General features: G+C 36.5%; 1 protein-coding gene across 3 annotated transcripts in view; it reads left to right on the top strand.

Moving 5' to 3' along the window:
- Positions 1 to 19,149, top strand: part of NAV3 (neuron navigator 3) — a 341,643-nt gene that overhangs the window by 238,729 nt on the left and 83,765 nt on the right. For all 3 annotated transcript variants that reach the window (XM_044384570.3, XM_026499977.4, XM_044384571.3), the window contains exons 13-18: positions 7,527 to 7,659; positions 8,299 to 8,569; positions 9,516 to 10,224; positions 12,282 to 12,770; positions 17,166 to 17,207; positions 18,639 to 18,799. In XM_044384570.3, coding sequence (XP_044240505.2) covers positions 7,527 to 7,659; positions 8,299 to 8,569; positions 9,516 to 10,224; positions 12,282 to 12,770; positions 17,166 to 17,207; positions 18,639 to 18,799 — 1,805 coding nt within the window. The remainder of the gene's footprint in view (positions 1 to 7,526; positions 7,660 to 8,298; positions 8,570 to 9,515; positions 10,225 to 12,281; positions 12,771 to 17,165; positions 17,208 to 18,638; positions 18,800 to 19,149) is intronic.

Here is a 19,149-nt window from a genome sequence, read left to right as displayed (position 1 = left end):
TTATTGTACTTCTAAAGAAGTCAAATTTCTCCGCACTGTCTGTAAAATCCTGCAAGGGCTAGCCCTGCCCACTTTCGCAGTCTCAGAACTTCCACATCGCCCCTTGCCTGCTGTATCCTGACCTTTGTTGTTCTGGGTCTTTACACTTGTTGTCTCCTCTTCCTTTAATGCTCTCTCTTCCACCACTTTCACAGAGGGTTTCTCTTCACCCTTTACTTGTCTACATAATGCTTATTTAAAATTACCTCTTCCAAGAGGTTGTTCTTTCCTCACCCAAACTTAGCGGGTCCCTCTCATTGGTTTTTCTCTCACTTTTTCCCATTGATTTTTTTTTACCACAATTCAAAATTATTTGCCCATTTAAGGGTTAGGATGTGTGAATGATTCAGATGAAGGATATAGATTGTGGCTATGTAAGACTAGATCATTTATTGATTTATTTCACAAATGTGGAGAACCTGTCATGGGTCAGATGCCAAGCTGGGCACTGAGACTCCAAAAGACAAGCCACTCTCCTTTCCCTTGACCATGATCCTGTGGCTAAAATAGCTTCGTGAGCAGATAAACTGCAGTGCAGCAGAAGTAGTAAACACAGACGTGGAAGAACTAGTTTCCTCGGATTTCAAGAGAGGATTCATAGAGAAAAGGACATTTCAACTGGATTCTAAATCTGCTACTCAAACTCTACTATATTGCATAGTTAATGAACACTGGCAGGATGAAACACTTCTGAAGGTGAGACGCTTGGATGGTTCAGTCAGTTAAGCATCTGCCTTCGGCTTGGGTCATGATCCCAGAGTCCTGGGATTGAGTCCCGCAATGGGCTCCTTGCTTGATGGGGAGCCTACTTCTCTCTCTGTCTGCTGTCCCCCCTGCTTGTGCGTGCTCTCTCTCTCTGACAAATAAATGGATGAAATCTTAAAAACAAAACAAAACAAAAAACACTTTTGAAGGTATAAACTAGAACTAAAAAGAAAAATAATCCTGCAATTAAAAACCATATACATTTTATAATTTGAGGAGAGTATATATATTCCTCATGACCTGAGCCAAAATCAATGGTCGGACACTTAAGTAACTGAGCCACCCAGGCTCCCCAAAAACACTATTTTTAACATAAAATTATAAAACTTTTTTAACATGTTGATGTTATATACTTAGATTTTTCCAATTCAGAAGTCTCTTTAGTGACTTGCTTTCTTTTTCTTGATAATAAAATATTTTTCCAGGGAAATGCTGAATAAATCTTTGTTGAAATACACTACATTACTTTCTGTCAATGACCCTGAAGTAATACAGAATTTACACTTCAGTGGTTGCAGTGCTCAAACTTGACAGGTGGTGCATTGTGTTTTCTTAGAAAAAAAAAAAAAAAAGTATGGCATAGGTCTTAGTGGTTTTGTGTATATTGAGTTTCGATGAGAAATTAATTGATTTAACATATTGGTGCCTAAACAGTTGACTCTTCGTATTTTTTATATTATTATTGCAGATATCATTGTGTCTAAGCATATATTTTTAAAGGTGTCTGCATCTCCTATGTGTATTATTTAAATTGCCATAAATAATGGAAATAGAAAACAAAGCTATCCCGGAATAGAATATTTTTTAAAGTGGTGCTTTCATTTTGTTATGCCAGTGTTATTACTTTTCCCTTAGAAACAATGAGCAAATCCAGAACTTTTTACACAGTGTCATGGATAGCTAAGATTACTTCATTTTTCTCTTCATAAAAGTTATTAGTCTTAAGAATATTTAGTAAAATCCTTAGAATTTATACTGTATCATATATTGCTATGAGGTTTACCAATTTTTAGGTTGGAAGCGAATATGTCTGTCTCACGAGAATTTTGACAGTGCCTAAGTACATCTAGTGTGTCGTCCTGTATAATTGCTGAATGTCCAAAGGTCTCAGCACTGCAATGAACACTTTACATTACCTACATTATTTATAAATGGCAAACATGACTCTGGAATTTACATTTAAATAATATATAAAAATGTTTAATTTGCTTAATGTTTTTAAACTTTTTGTATTCTTGAGGTTTTTGAAAATGGGACCAAGGGTATATGAGATTTAATTTAGAATTCAGAGTGAGATTGTGGTGGGGGAAGGATTTAGGACTCGGTTTAAGACCTGTCTAATAAATCAAAATGATGTCTTAGGGAACTGAGACATAAGTGGGAGTGGCATCAAGGATCTAAAGCGTGTATAATGATCTATTCGTGGTGGGTGGTATAGAGTCCAAATGGATAATCAGCTGTCAGCGAAAGAACTGAGTAGATATCACAGGATCATAACGAATGAGGAAGTAGGACATGCTGGAGGAAGAATTTATGCTGTTGAAACACTATGGCATACCTCAGGCAATAGTTCCAACAGCAAAAGGCCTAGGAAACTCAGATTCTGACAAAATATTATACTATCTATAGTTATGTTTTCTAAATAGCCACATAATATATAATTAAAGATTCAAGAAGATATACATTGCTTATATGGCTAGTTCTTATTTTAACTTTTCTAAAACAAGCTAACAAAAAAGTATGTTGTTAAAACATTAGGACTAACAAGGTGTTTTTACAGAAATCAAAAATAATGTCACCTTAGTAGGCAACACTCTTGGAATGAATTAGGGTTGGAACACAGTACTTCTAGAGGAATCGGTAGTAATATGCATGTTCATTTATTTCATTAATGGAATATTTAATGAGCTATCAAACTGAGATTGAGGTTACTATTGATGCCTGAAGTATAGGAATTATTTACTGAAAGGAAATCTCTGTTATACTTGTTCGTGTATAAGTAGGACAGCTGACCTGGCAATATGAACTGTTGTAGAGCCTGGCTGAATACCTGCTATATAAATTGCTATTATACCAAAAATAGTACTGCGTTGAAAAATAGCCTACAAATAGGACTAGCATTTTCCTCCAGAATTAGTTTTAAATCTGCAAACTTATTTTAATTTGTACTTAGTTAGGGGCACCTGGGTGGCTCAGTTGATTGGGCATCCAACTCTTGATTTCGGCTCAGGTCATGATCTCAGGGTTGTGAGACTGAGCCCCATGTTGGGCTCTGTACTGGGCATGGAGTTTGCCTAAGACTCACTTTCCCCTTCCCCTGCTCTCTCTCTAATTATAATAATAACAACAATAATAATAATTTAGTTAATATTTCAGAATTCTTCATTATAAAAAGGAAGAAAAAAAAAGACCTAGAACATATGATATATTTGTTTTCAAGCAGTTCTGCTTCTAAGTGTGAATCCAGAGGTGCATTTGGGGGCCAGAGCTACAAATGCACGACCAGATAAATAAATTAGATCCCTAGCCCCATTGAGTTATTGAACATTTAAATATACACTGTAAAAGGCATGCCAAAAAATATCATTCTATTCTTGGAATAGTTAAGAATCCAGTGTATATCTGAACTGTAATTTGCCAACAGGCTAACTGACTACATTTTTGGTTTTTAATGAGAGTAATAATTTTTTCCCTGAAGTTCTGAGTTTTGACATATGCATCAAGCCATGTATGGCCACTACGAATCTTTGCATACTTCTGACCACTGGCCATCACTGATCATCCTACATTTCTGTCATTTTGCCTGTTCTAAAATAGGATATATGAGAATGTTCTCAACAGTTTTATTCATAGTATTTAAAAACTGGAAACAATCCAATGTGTAAATGAAATCTATGTGGAAAAGATCCACAGATTTGTAATGTATTGAGCCGCCCTAGATTGATAAGAAAAATTTAGCAGAGTGACAGATCTATAACTTGGAGGAGAAAAAGAGTTGCCCTTTTATAAAGAATATCATCAAGAATTCTTAGCACATCTTAATGAAATTAAAAATGAAAGGATGGAGAAAATATATTGATGAGGCTTGAGACCTCAGAGCTAATTATGTGAGTAAATTATCTTTTTTTTTCAGTAAAAAACCCTATTTTGTGAAGCTTTTTCAACTTAATTAAATGTACCATAATAAACAAGATTAATTGCATCCTAGCCAGGGAGAATTCTGGTATCCACAAAATCAAAGATGAAAGTCAAAATCACAGGCTAGATTAGGAAAATGTTGTTATCAATCAAAATTTATCCCTTTAAGTTTCCTTAGCAAAGAAATATGTCAAACAAATTTTTTTCAAAATCCACATTTATTATTAGATTCAATCTAACTTAACATTACTGAATAGTAGCAGCATTTTCAAAAGTAAAATCGTTTCATTCATTTAACAAACATCTACTAGTCATCTATTCAGCAGTAGATACCATGGTATATGCTAGGATTACAAAGACTTCAGGTAATTCAGATTATGATCAAGTATATAGAAAGGCACAAAAAATGGATATAACAGGTGATATATGCTACGATACAGTGATTAACATAGATTTCCTCTGATCACTCTGCAATATTCCTATTGTGAAATAATTCTTCAACTCTTCAAATAGGTGATAGTAGCTTTGCCATATGCCATACATTTAACGCACTTCTAATTACAACAACGTGCCATGTTTTATTGTGTAATCATTTGTTTAAATTTTTTCTTCAACAGTAAACACTGAGTTCTTCAAGGAGAGGGGTTACAATTTATTCATTACTTAATGAATAAGAGCAGATACTTACTAATAATTTTTATGTAAGGAAGGACAAGCAGAGGCAGTGCATATGTGGAACAAAAGGGTGGCTGTGTTACCTGTAGCTAGGAAGGATTTTCAAAGATTAGAGATAACTAAGAATGGAGCCAAATGAGAGAAGAGAGGCAATAACACTTAGATTTTGTGGCAGAAAGATTCATAGGTAATGTCAGTAACTGAAAGGGAGAATACTTTTTAAAGAGAAATGATGTAGGCTAGGCAGAGTGATTTTGAGTGGTTGACAACACATCCCAGACACACTGTCCAGTAGAAGGCTGGAAATGATGATCTGGTAGTCAGGAACAAGTCTGGTTAAAGATGTGAATCTAAGTGTGATCCTACAGGTGATACTGAAGCTACGGAAGACCAGGGAATTTCCAAGGAAGAATGTAAAAAGTGAGTTAAGATTAGTTTCTGAATATTGAGGAATTCAAAGGAATCCCAAAGAAGAGGAAAAAGTGAAGGATTTGGAGGACTCTGTGAACTTTGCAAAGAACCTGTAAAGACTCATCATTGATATATTTCAAGAGAGAAGGGGCAAAAAGATTGGAGGCAGGGGAGCATAAAGCTAATCAAGCTGTGGGGCATCATTCCTGGGTTCAAATCCCAGGTCCATCGTGGATTCTTAGGCATGTCATTTAACCTACCTGAACCTCTGAATCTTTATAATGCCTGTCTCATAGATTTATTTGAGGATTATATAATATAAAGTAATTGGAAGAGTAGGACACATAGTAAGCACTCAATTTGTGGATTTATTGACCTTTGTAAAAGCAGTTTCAGATTTGGGGGGAAGATTTTGGAATCCAGAGGAAGAAGAGAGAAATAACACTATGCTTTAAAATTTGAAGAAAATTAAGTTTTTTGAAGTTTTAATTTTAATTCCAGTTAGTTATAGTGTTACATTAGTTTCAGGTGTACAATACAGTGATTCAGCACTTCTGTAAATCACCTGGTGCTCATCACAAGTGCCCTCATTAATCCCCATCACCTGTTTCATGCATCCCCCCCCCATCCACCTCCCCTCTAATAACCATCAGTTTGCTCTCTATAGTTAAATGTCTGTTTCTCGGTTTGTCTCTCTTTCACTCTTTTTCTCTTCCCCCTTTGCTCATTTGTTTTGTCTTTTAAAGTCCATGAATGAAACCATATGGTATTTGTCTTTCTCTGACTTATTTCGCTTGATGTAGGGTAGTTCTATTTTTAACTCTCTGAAGAATCTGCATACTGTTTTCCACAGTGGCTGCACCAGTTTGCATTCCCACCAACAGTGCATGAAGGCTCCTTTTTCTCTATATCCTCGCCAACAGTTGTTGTTTCTTATGTTGTTGATTTTAGCCATTCTAACAAGTATGAGGTGATACGTCATTGTAGTTTTGATGTACATTTCCCTGATGATAAATGATGATGAGCATCTTTTCATGTGTCTGTCGGCCATCAGCATGTCTTCTTTGGAGAAATATCTGTTCATGTCTTCTGCCCATTTTTAATTGGGTTATGCTATCAGTAGCTAATATCACAAACAAAATATACAGCTAGGGAGGGATCATCATTAACATTATTTGCTATAAATTCGAATTTTATTTTCTTCTTGGTAATTGCATTTCTTGTTGGCTTCATATGTGATCTCAATATATCACTCTTATTTTGAATTTATGATATGACTCATAAAGCACACATACCAGAGTAGGAAAACTATCAGTTCACCACCTTTCCTCTGTGGTTTGCTTATGCTTTCATTAAGGATAGTCTCTTTATGTATGGATTGTATGCACGAGCTTTTTAAAGGCACTTATCCATTTTATGAAACTTAACTTTTGTCTGTATCTAATATATGTACCCCATGTGCATGAATTTGTTTAGAGCACAGGTGAGCAGCAGTACATCACAATAGACTGAAACCAGACAGTAAACGAGAGAACTGTGTCCCACCCCTTTGAACTGTGCAGCTGCCATTCTCATTCAGGCTGCCCTGCTTATCCTACGTTACTTCTGCATCATCTGACACATTGACTAAATGAGAGTGCACACGTTAGCCACACATGAATATTCACATAGCCTGTTCTATTTTTCTTCCTTAGAATAAAAACAAATATATTCAGAATTTCAAGTATTTTTTCTTAAGCCCCAGTGGATTGCGTTGTTCATCCTGTGACGCAGGTGCATTCTATTTTGGAATCTAGGGCTTTGATAAAGAGAAGTCTCTGAGGAAGGAAAGTGACATGGCCAGATGTGAATTTTTTATCATTTTGATCGTAGACCCAAATTTAGCAATGAAGTTGTATTGAGAAAGACCAAAGGCAGGAAGGCCAAATAAGAGGTTATTGTTTATTGTCCAGACCAGAAACTGTGAGGTATAGCAAGAGTGATGATATGATAGACATGAAACTCAAAGATCAAGAGTTGGTGAATCATTAGTAGTTACTAAGGTGGAAGAAAGAATGAAGAATGACTTTCTGATTCCTAACTAAAGCACTGTTGTTTGTTGTTTTTTGTTTTTTTTTTAACTTTCAAAACAAAGAATGAATTCTTATATGCTATGTTGCTTTTTCCAGGGGGAAAAAAGTCATTGGTGGTTTTATTCTTTCCTGATACCATGAAGTATTTGTAGCAGTGTGTTCATGCATTCTATAGATACTCCCTGGAGCCTGGATCTGCACTAGACACTGATTCTTTGCAAATATCAGATAAGGTTATTCTCAGGCCTGCATTCAATTCTTATTTAATATGATTCTCCTAAAATGGAAAGTCAATAATTTTTCATCACGAGATTTAAAAAATGAGGATTATCTTCCCAACGCACGATAAGTGTTATATGGAAATATAGCTGACTTGCCTTGGGCATCCTGTGTTTGGTTCATTGCTGCTGTGTGTCTTGCCTTTAGCTGGGATGACAGCAGCTCTGTGAGCAGTGGTCTCAGTGACACCCTTGATAACATCAGCACTGACGACTTGAACACCACGTCCTCAGTCAGCTCTTACTCCAACATCACCGTCCCCTCCAGGAAGAACACCCAGGTGAGAATTGCCTGCTTACTTTCTCCAGTGCTTCTGCCAGTTTTTCCCCCAAGTTATTTTATATTAGATTAAAATATAGCATGACCTCTGAATCTGATATAATTGTATAAACAGAAGCAGTTTGTGTATATGTATTTTTTCTATTGATTACAAACGAACCCAGAAAGACTTACTGTGTATCATATCTCTTTTGATAATATTGATATATTAACCCTAAAAACTATTTTAATAGTCTCATTTTAGGTAGTTCTTGATTAATTTTATATTGATCTCTGAAACAAATTACTACATCTCTTGAGAATGGCAAATCAAGAATGGATATTAGATAATTAAGTTTTATCTTGTCCTCCATTCCCTTGTTAAATTTGACATAGAAAATTCCTTTCTCTCTGGAGTATTTAATTGGGGTTTTCTGCACATATTTATTCTGACATTCTCTAATATGTGCAAGTGAGAATTATGTGGCTGAAATTAATGAAACTTAATGAAGACATAGATAAAAATAGGAGTCTTTGGAATTCTTTTGAAATATAAATCAGTGATGCTTTTTTTTTAACCAGTTAAAAGTTACATTCGAAGGCCTATTCACACTTTATAGATTTTTCTGCCCAAAGTTTCTTTGTAATATTTTCCTCGTAGCTGAAGACAGATTCAGAGAAACGTTCTACAACAGATGAGACATGGGATACTACTGAGGAGCTGAAAAAACCAGAAGAGGACTTTGACAGCCATGGAGATGGAGCTAGCAAGTGGAAGGGTGTTTCTTCAGGACTTCCTGAAGACCCTGAGAGGACAGGGCAGAAAGCCTCCCTGTCTATTTCACAGACAGGTTCTTGGAGAAGGGGCATGTCTGCCCAAGGAGGAGCGCCATCTAGGCAGAAAGCTGCAACGAGTGCACTCAAGACCCCTGGTAGGCTTGTCACTTCACAGCTGTTATGCAAAAATATTTTAATAATATGGTTTCCATTCAATCTTTGTTCTCTTTAATAATAGCTTTCTTTTTAATTAAATCATATTCTTCTCTGTATAGTTATTATTTTCCATGTAAGTTTCACATTTTTACCATATAAGTCCACATGAATATAACAATCTAGGCATTCTTGAGAGAGAGCACCATTATAATTTGGGGCTATTGAGTGTCTTTATTCTGCCATAGTCATTTCTGTTCATGTGGAAATAAAAGAAGTCTGCTTAATAAAAATAAGATTGCTTTCCTTCTGCCTTCCTTATGAAAGTTTGCAATATTTATGTTAAGTATACACTAATTTTCACTACCACCACTGAGAGGGAAGAGCAATCACAGTAATATAATGGGTTGGCATGCTAGAGATTTGAAACATCATTTGTGAATTATACTTTATGAAAGAAAAGAGTGACAGACTTCTGCCAAAATGTACCATCTTTTACTTTTTTTTAAGATTCTTTCCCTATTTTTAAAATGGTGCCTAATTTTAAATAGTGTCACTTAAGTAGTGTTGTACCAGGGACACTAAATATAAACATCTTACAGATATTCAAATGAATTCTTTTTCTAGCACTTAGCTTGATAAGATTAAGTGCTATCCTGATAAAGGAAGAGAGTTGTGAGATATAAGACAATAATAAACTGTAAAAAAATGCATTTTCATTTTATCTCCTTCATCACTCGTCACATTTTCTGTAAGAGCCATATTTTTATTGCTTTTTAGGCAATCCTCTCAATATATTAAAGCACGTACCTATCGAGATCTAAATAAATGGTTAGGAACTGCAGTAATATAAAGATGTATTCACATTTTTACACGTCATTTGAAGAAAGATTAGTGTATTAATCAAAACGTGCAGGCATGTATATTTGTGTATTTCTCATTCATTAGGGAAAACTGATGATGCCAAAGCTTCTGAGAAAGGCAAAACTCCCCTGAAAGGATCGTCTCTACAGAGGTCTCCATCAGATGCAGGAAAAAGCAGCGGAGATGAGGGGAAAAAGCCCCCCTCCGGCATTGGAAGATCCACTGCTCCCAGCTCTTTTGGATTTAAGAAACCAAGCGGAGTAGGGTCATCTAGCATGATCACAAGCAGTGGAGCGACAATAACAAGTGGGTCAGCCACGCTGGGTAAAATCCCCAAATCTGCTGCCATTGGCGGGAAGTCAAACGCAGGGAGAAAAACCAGCCTGGACGGGTCCCAGAATCAGGATGACGGTGTGCTGCACGTGAGCTCCAAGACCTCCCTGCAGTACCGCAGTTTGCCCCGCCCTTCCAAATCCAGCGCCAGCGGCATCCCCGGCCGGGGCGGCCACAGGTCCAGCACCAGCAGTATCGACTCCAACGTCAGCAGCAAGTCGGCTGGTGCCTCCACCTCGAAACTCAGAGAGCCCACTAAGATTGGGTCAGGGCGCTCGAGCCCCGTCACTGTCAACCAAACAGACAAGGAAAAGGAGAAAGTAGCCGTGTCAGATTCGGAGAGTGTTTCTTTGTCAGGTTCCCCCAAATCCAGCCCCACCTCTGCCAGTGCCTGTGGGACACAAGGGCTCAGGCAGCCAGGATCCAAGTATCCTGACATTGCGTCACCTACATTTCGAAGGTAAGAATGTGTGAAACGATGCTGGGCAAATAGAAAATGCTATACTGTAAGATACACGGGAACCGTTTAGCAAATATAAATAATCCATGTGTGTCCTAAATCCTGTATCCTAAATATAGATAGAGATAGAGATACCCTAAATATATGCTGTAAGGTCCATATAGCTTAGCATCTTTTATTTAGTTTCCAAGTACAGTGCGTTTTAAAAAGCTGATCTTATAAATAGCTGGGGAAAAAATGGTGTTCATTTTGAGAAATGTTCAAACTTCTCAGTCCCACTATCATTCTAATATTAGCAACACAAACAGCATTTATAAGAAACCTAAAAGCAGATGGCAGTATCGGGGGTTAGTGATAAAATAATCGCTTGTAAAATTTCCATTGATTTCCATCTCTGCTTTCCACAGTTGAAAATAGAACAAAATAGGTCTTCATGACTATTGGTATTCATTTCCAGTGTTTATGATCTTGCTGGCTCTTAATGAGTCGATAATCATGAATGCAGATGAAATTGTTTTCCTTGTAAGAGATGAGATTGGACAGATTTATGCAGTACCGTATCTTAACGTATTTATGAACATCAAGGTATGATATCATGGACAGAATTTGGAAACATTTGGATGTTTCATATAGGATAACAACTCAGGAATGGATGAAGTTTTGAGGCTTCGTCAGCTTCTCTGATAGGACTCTGATAAGCAGCATACTTGGTTTCTGTGTAAGGACTCTCTTTGGTACTAAATATGTGGAGTTCTGCTGTGTGATATCATTTTTTTAAATACTAATATATTTAAGTGGCAGGAAAATACATAGCGTTAAAGACTTGGGGCAAATGGTTAAAGCTCTCTGGGTCTGTTTCCTCATCTATGAAATGATAGAGTATGATTTATAGTCCATTACGTACGCGTTAAGTATTTTTAATGTTTGTTTTTATTTCAATGAATAAACCAAGAACCTTGATAACTGGGAAATAAAGGGTCTTGAAACATTTACATTTCAAGCAATCTCAGATACATGATTGTTTGAAAACCTAGAGGTTATATTCCTCAGTAGAAATATTAATTCTGAAAAACTGGCTTTTTGAAATGTTGATTCTCATTGGAAAGAATAATGACTTGAAGTGGGAGTAATTATTTTGGTTGCTTAAATAAAAGCCAATAGTGCCCTCCAGTGGCCCATTACCTATGAAACAATTTCTCATATTCGTCATAAAATATTTCACGAATAGGAAATATGGATTTCATTGCAACTTAATTAGTTAGTAATCATTATGCCATTACTTCATATCACTTTATTTCCATATTTACATAAATTCGATTATATCATCTGCTTCATTTACAAAACTAAAATGTTTTCTGAACTGAACTCCAACATCTAAGTTAGCACCAACTATGTTTCAAATCACTATTATAAATATGTACTCGAATAGCACTGGCAACTGACATAAAACCTTTGGTCTTTCTTGAGGAAAATACACACAAACGAACATGTTGCCAACAGAGTCCAATCTTATTTCTAGCCAACTGCTCTCTGACCGTCACTCAGGCCTCCAGATACGTAACATAACCTCCTAAACCTTGCCTTAAGCATTCCTTTTAGTTTTCGAATAAACTGTTACATTGAAAAAAAAAAAAAGAAAGAAAAGAAAAAATTTTAAGTGCTCTATACCGAATGCGTAGAAGTTGTTTCATTATAATGGTTCTGTAAATAGGTAACAGCAAGTGCGCTCAAACTCTTTAATTTTCTCCAAAGATTCTCATGATCACTTAAACTGTGAAAGCCAAGGATTTTCATGTTCGATCTACTTTTGTTTTGCCCCTTTCCCCCCACCCCCTGGGTGGCAGCCCAGTACCGACTTACCTTTATAGTGATATGAGAGATTTTTTGGCACAAGATTAAGAAGTTCGAGCTTATAAAGTTCATTAACGTGGAGACGGGAAGTGCTTGGGAGCTCGGTACGCCAAAGCACGCTTGGCTCTGTGTACTGTAACCCTAAATATGAAATGTGGATATTAGTTTCTTGGAACAACTGAAGTTGTTATTTGTTTTTCTTTTAGGTTGTTTGGTGCCAAGGCAGGTGGCAAATCTGCCTCTGCACCTAATACTGAGGGTGTGAAATCCTCCTCAGTAATGCCCAGTCCTAGTACCACATTAGCGCGGCAAGGCAGTCTGGAGTCACCGTCGTCTGGTACGGGCAGCATGGGCAGTGCTGGTGGGCTAAGTGGCAGCAGCAGCCCTCTCTTCAATAAACCCTCAGACTTAACTACAGATGTTATAAGCTTAAGTCACTCGTTGGCTTCCAGCCCAGCGTCGGTCCACTCTTTCACATCAGGTGGTCTCGTGTGGGCTGCCAATCTGAGCAGTTCCTCTGCCGGCAGCAAGGACACTCCGAGTTACCAGTCCATGACTAGCCTCCATACGAGCTCTGAGTCTATTGACCTCCCCCTCAGCCATCATGGCTCCCTGTCTGGACTGACCACAGGCACTCACGAGGTGCAGAGCCTGCTCATGAGAACGGGTAGTGTGAGATCTACTCTCTCAGAAAGGTGAGCTTTCCTAGAGGCATCGATGAAGTCTTCACCCCCTCCTCCCCACACTGTGCCTACCCTCCTCCCCCACTAAATTCCCTTGATGTCAGTGGGAATGCCACTCTGCAAAGGGACATAAAATTGAAGGGATAAAAGATTAAGGAGACTGGGCCTTTTGTTTGCTCTTACTACCAAGTTCTTCGTAGAAGAAAAAAAAAGGCCATGAAGAATAGGATAATTGTATAATTAAGTTTCTTAATATGAATGCATACATATGTACCAAACAAGCAATTTGAATAAAATTCAAAGCATGTGTTCATGTATTAAATGATGTCTTCTCAAGACATGTTAATGATTTGGCCTAAGCTCCAAGACCATGTAGCTCCTTATGATAATTTGAGCATTTTTAAAGACCAAATTTCAGTGGATTCTATAATTATGTTCTGAGCAATATGTTAAGTTTGCTTTATTAGCACTTCTCTAGGAAAATAGCAAAAAGATCACTGGGGAATCCTAGTTGAATTGGAAAAAAAGTCAATTGTCAGATATGAATTCTTACAGAAAATTAATAATACCAGTGATATTTTTAATAGGCCCCTTGAAAATAAATCGTATTACTAGGTGTTTCCCATTGGTTTAAGTGGTTTTTTTTTTTTTTAACTTACAATGAAAAACATTCAGCATTCCTTACCGATTATATTTACCAGAAAGTGTCACTGTTAACCAAAGTGTCTTTAGATTCTCTCACCCCAAAAATCTTTTCTCAGGTATTTTGCTACTGACTCTTTCCCCCTGGAAAATGTCCTGAAATTGCCTCTTTTCCCAGATAAACTTAATGTTCTTTGTTTCTTGACACACCTAAAGCTTTTAAAAATGCTCTTGGCCACTTGTCTTAGTTGTGTTATTTGTGAAAGCACTACTGGCCACTGAAAATGCCTGATATCGTTCCCTAAGCTTTTGTTCAGCCTGTTACTGAGAATGACATCTCAGCTTTTTTCCAGACTTCCAAACTTACTCCCAGATTCACTTTTTAAAACACCGACTCTCACCACATTACACTAGTTGTTCCTTAACCCCAAATTTCCCATTGCTCTTCCGTTTCTCTTGCCTTTGTGAAATGTAAAACATGGCTTCCATCCCACTGTACCTCCCAGTCCCCTCATGGACATGAACAACCATGCCCATGAGACATCCCTCTGATAAAAGATTTTTGGAATGGAAATATTTATGCTTGATAGTTCCTATGGTGGGCTGCTAATTACAAAAAAACATTTTCCTTCATAAACAAAAAACTGGGCCAAGAGACACAAGACAAACAGCTGGGGGAGAGAGACAAAAATATAGGTGTTTGCATCTATGTCCCTTCTAGTTTTGTTATAGCTAGCGTACGTTAAGACCAACTACATACATGAAAACTTTGGTTGTAAGTACTGTTTCATTTAACTTTTTTTATCTCAGAAGTTAGGCTTCCTACAGCATCTTGGATTTGATTTTCCACACTTTAAGGTAAATGGGCACCCTCATATGTCATTTTCAAGACTTGTAACAAGTAAATTAAATTATATTGAAAATCAGTTAACAACCTATAGTTTTAATAAATGTATCTTTGATTGTATACTGATATGTGAGGAATCCAAATACATTTTCATAAACACACTGCCAATAGGCCATTATTTATTAATCCAAGTCACCCTCCAAATTACTGATTTTTTAATCATAAATATAGCTGCAATAAGTTGACCATTTAGCCATCAACCTGTTTCTCTGGTCTTCAGATACTAAAAAATCAGAAAAGTAGACAAGTAACTATTTGTAACCAAGTAAACTTCAAATCAAACCAGAGGATAAAACCGAGTTTTATGGATACAAATGTAATGTTAATATTTTACTTTTTCTATATTTTAGTGGAAGTCAACATACATTTTCACTTAGAAATACCCTAGCAATTATGTAGTCACTTATTATCCTTAAGCAAATCTTCTTGTTGTTGTTGATCAGTTTTTGAAATAGACCAGCTTTACGAATGGGAATGTTTCAGTATTAAAAATAGCCAGATAAACAGTTTTTCTAAAATAAACCTGAGGCTAATTTAAAATAAATGCATATTTTGCCCTTGATTCTTGGTGAAATGTATTGATGAATATTAGAGTGAAAAATAAAATACTTTCATAGGTATAATATATGACATAAATATTAATTAGTTCCTCCCAGGAAATTACTGGATCAAAATAATTTTTGATATGAGAGGTTGTATTTTTTTTCTTGAGAACAAAACTGCAGGCAATAGCAATTTGTTCTAATCTTTTAAAGTACATTCAAGAAAGTTCATGATCTCCTGAAGAGAAAATAAGATCCTATCAGAGATCTGGCCTTAATTGGAATTAAGCGGTCAGCAGAATGTTGGGAATGCTAAGGAAACCAAAGAGCCATATCTGACAGAAAGTGTGCTGAAGTATAAATATCGCAAAGTAATTAGAGTGATATGATGGAGATGTATGTAAGTTCACAACTTACCTGTTGTCTACAGTTTCAAAACATGTTACTGATATATTCATATCTTAGTATTATTGAATCAATAGTTTTTCATCAAGATTTTAACTGTTCAAATTCCTTTTCCATTAAAATGTCATAAAATAATTAATAATCCGAAAAAGTTCTTCAGTAATTCTCCCTCTTGCTGCTCCAAATCAGTGGCGGCCCTTGAGCCATAACCAGTTCCCAGGTATTTAGTTTAGTTGGTTTTGCTTTTTGTAACCTAACCAAACTTTACAAATAACCTAAAGTAGTAGCCAACTTTACAAATTGCTGGCTTGTTTGGAAATATCAGATGGAGCAACCCTGCCTTCACTGCAGAACATCTGTTGGCTTTAAACAGACAGGGCCTGACCTCCTCAGACTGTTGGCTAAAATCGCCCTTCCCTCATTGCCACTGCCTGCTGGCCTTGCAGGCATAGGAGTTTGTGACCTTTCAGGGTGTGAGGGAAGTGTCTTCATTATAAAACCATTAGTATCCAGATTCAAACAGATATTTCTACTTGGAGTTTTAACTTATATTGGTAAATTTAAATGTATTTTTCTGATTTTTCTTTCATTAAATTCTCTGCATGATATGAATAGATGCACTTTATACATTGATAATTTTGGCAAACAATGCCTATTTTCAATCTCCTCTGCGATGCCAAGCTTTAATAAATCCGCACGCATGAAAAAGATAATCTTTAAAATGGCTTGTGACCATATTAATGCTTTAGCACAACTGTAGTTCATATTTACAGGTTTTTCATATTTGTTCAATCTTATTCCTTTTTGTTCGCTTATGCACACTACTAAAAACCCTTATGTAGTCAAAATATATACTAGAGCTGGCATCTACATAGCAGAGTGATTCCCTTATGTGGACATTCCCAATAAATAAAGTCATATAATGTCTTTGGTTGCTTTCTACTGCAGTGCTAAATAATGGAGTACACATAGAAGAAAACATTTTAGCTTTGATTTTGAGTGATTGATTTTCAAGTCGATGTGTTTGCATTTGTGTTAGATCATCCCATTCTGCACATCCTGTGTATTTAATTTTGATCATTGGAAGTTCTACTGGAAGAGAGCTATCATTCTTCAAATTCAAATTAATTTTATTCTTTGGTTATTCACATGCCAGAGATTATAACAGAAATCCCTAGACTTGTCCCACTTAGCTGTTGACACCCTCTTCTATTTTTAGAGAGGCCATTTCTCATTTTCTCCAGACACATCCTTTCATCCCTTTCTATGACCACTGGAGCATTCTTTAAAATAGAGACTGATAAAACGTATAGCCTTTTAAATTCCTAACTTCGAATTTCCGAAAGATGACATAATTTAATTCTATTAAATTTTTAAATAAATGGCATAGAAACATATGTTTCAAGCAGGTATTTATTATATATTATTTTTCTTCTTGTCTATGCAAAAGGAATAGATCTGCCTCTGTTTTTATTAAAAATAATATGAATACAAAACTTAAGCATTAAAAGGTGTTTTATGTCTTCGCTGTCCATGAGAAGTTGTCACTTTAACTTAGGGAGAGCAGATCTATCTGATTCCCACCTATGCCTCTCCTGCATTTGAATCACAGTGAGAAGGTCTAGTCAGTTGCACAGGCAAAAACTACCATAGCAGCAGGTAATCTACAGGGGAATTATGTTAGCAAATGACTTACTCTACCTGCTCATAATCCTGTCACTAAATTATCACCCAATGTGTTACCACAGTAGACATCTGGTCACCTTTGGTTGGCCTTTTCCAGTAAGTTAAGCATTAAATATGTGTTACAAAAATTTTATTTTGTGAAGTTTAGAGAACCATTTTTGTTGGATGTGTAATGTGGAGGTTTTGTTTGCATTATGTCCTTAGGGGTTTTCTTTGTTTTAACAGCATGCAGCTTGACAGAAATACACTACCCAAAAAGGGACTAAGGTATATATTTCTCTCAGCACAATTGCTGCCTTTCTCTGTTGTTATGTAAACTTTGTGTGCTGTCTCTCTCCCTCTTTCTTTCTTTGTTTACAATGAAGTTTCTGCCATTGAGGATGGCATCACTTTTAATCCTGATGTTTTCTCTGGCCTGAGGAGTTGGTGAGATAAGCCTCCAATTAGAGATACTGGTAGAGGTCAAGACTAATTAGAGATACCGGTAGAGGTCAAGACTAGGTAAATTAAATCCCGTCTAATATTATTTGGGGAGCAGCAGTTTTTGGTAAATTTCAGAACTCACTTCTATAAAGTAAAATAAAATTAACTTCCCTAACTTTTGCATCTTGGAGGCATATGCCTGCAAAACCTCAACCCATATAGTCTACAGATGTGGCCAGTTAATGTTGAAAGGTTGAAGGATGCTCTAATTTGAATCAAAGGAAATATATTTTCATCATCAGAAGACAAATACTATAATTAAGGTATGAATTTTTAAAGAATCCTTTTGGTAAAAACTCAAAAGAGTTTTCATTTCTGTTTTTAGGAGTGCTAGTCAATTTAGATATGAATTACATATAACATAATATCTCAAAATCATCATTCAGTTCATCATAAAAACTAAAATGAAAATTTAATCCCTGGCCTTCCTTTACTGTATACTTTTATCTGAGGAGAGGATATAAAATGAACTACTGATAGAGGTATAACACATATGAACTTAATGAGTTAACTGTTCTTTGATGTTAAGAATTTAATTACTCTGGTGAAAATGAGCACTGGCCAAATAGGTCTTTCCCTCTTATCCTTTTTCTCACCAGTCCCTTAGTAATAGCAAACAGCTTGCAATTATTCCATTTCAAGATTTTGTTTCAGAAATTCATTTTCCACTAAAGTGAGCCCATTTTTTTCCTTAAAGAAAAAAAATCTAGACATGATATCAAGCAGCATTTTAACCAAATAAATGTGGTTTTTTATTATGTTTTCCTTTTTTTTTTTTTTTTTTTTTAAAGATCTGTCAATTTGCGTTCCATTTCCTATGCCTTTCTGTGGCCATCACACCAGTTCCCTTGGCTCCTGGCCTAGCACTGTCTACCATATTTAGTCTGTGCTTTCACCCTCTTCACATCCTTCCAAGCACTGTGCTTTTGAGTCCTTCTCAATTAACTTGGCTGTCTGCTCATTGCTTATGATTTTCAACTACATATCTCACAGAAGCATAATTTTCCTTTCAAAATCCTTTATTTTTTTTTTTCCTGTGAGATTCAAACAGATGGTGTCAGATCATCTGGAAGAACTAAGCAATTATAATTAGATTCAATCTGTTTGAGAATGTTGTTCAGTCTGAATAGTAAGCTCCTCTCAATTGTTTTCTTGTCCTGGTATTGCCTTGCCCTTGTAGATGTGTTTCAGTGTCTTAGCTGTGCTGTTTTGCAGATACACCCCATCGTCTCGGCAGGCCAGCCAAGAAGAGGGCAAGGAGTGGCTGCGCTCCCATTCCACCGGAGGGCTGCAGGATGCTGGCAACCAGTCCCCTCTGCTCTCCCCATCCGCCATGTCATCTTCCGCCACAGGAAAATACCACTTTTCCAACTTGGGTAAAGTATTCTAAACACAATTTCATCTTGTTCCTTTGACCACCTGCCCTCACGGGAGAGCTGGGATCTCTCCATAAAATGTGTTTACCTAAGGAAAAGATAGAGACACCTTAAGAGTACCTTTTATTTGTTTGATAACTGACTATTCACAAAACACTTTCTGAACGATATGCAGTTTATTGCTCATAATAACAACTTGACATAGGTACTACTGTTGTGATTTTACAGTCTGGGATCCAGAGGCACAGAGAGGTCATGTCACTCACAAAAAGGTCTCACTGAGGGGCAGAGGCAGTAAGTGATCCCAGAACACGTGCCTTAAGCCTACGGGGTTTTCTCTGAGTCCTCTT

The sequence above is a fragment of the Ursus arctos genome, unplaced genomic scaffold, assembly GCF_023065955.2.
Source record: "Ursus arctos isolate Adak ecotype North America unplaced genomic scaffold, UrsArc2.0 scaffold_21, whole genome shotgun sequence".
Lineage (NCBI taxonomy): Eukaryota > Metazoa > Chordata > Mammalia > Carnivora > Ursidae > Ursus > Ursus arctos.
Note: the sequence above shows the minus strand (reverse complement) of the source record. Positions and strands in the feature narration are given on the sequence as shown.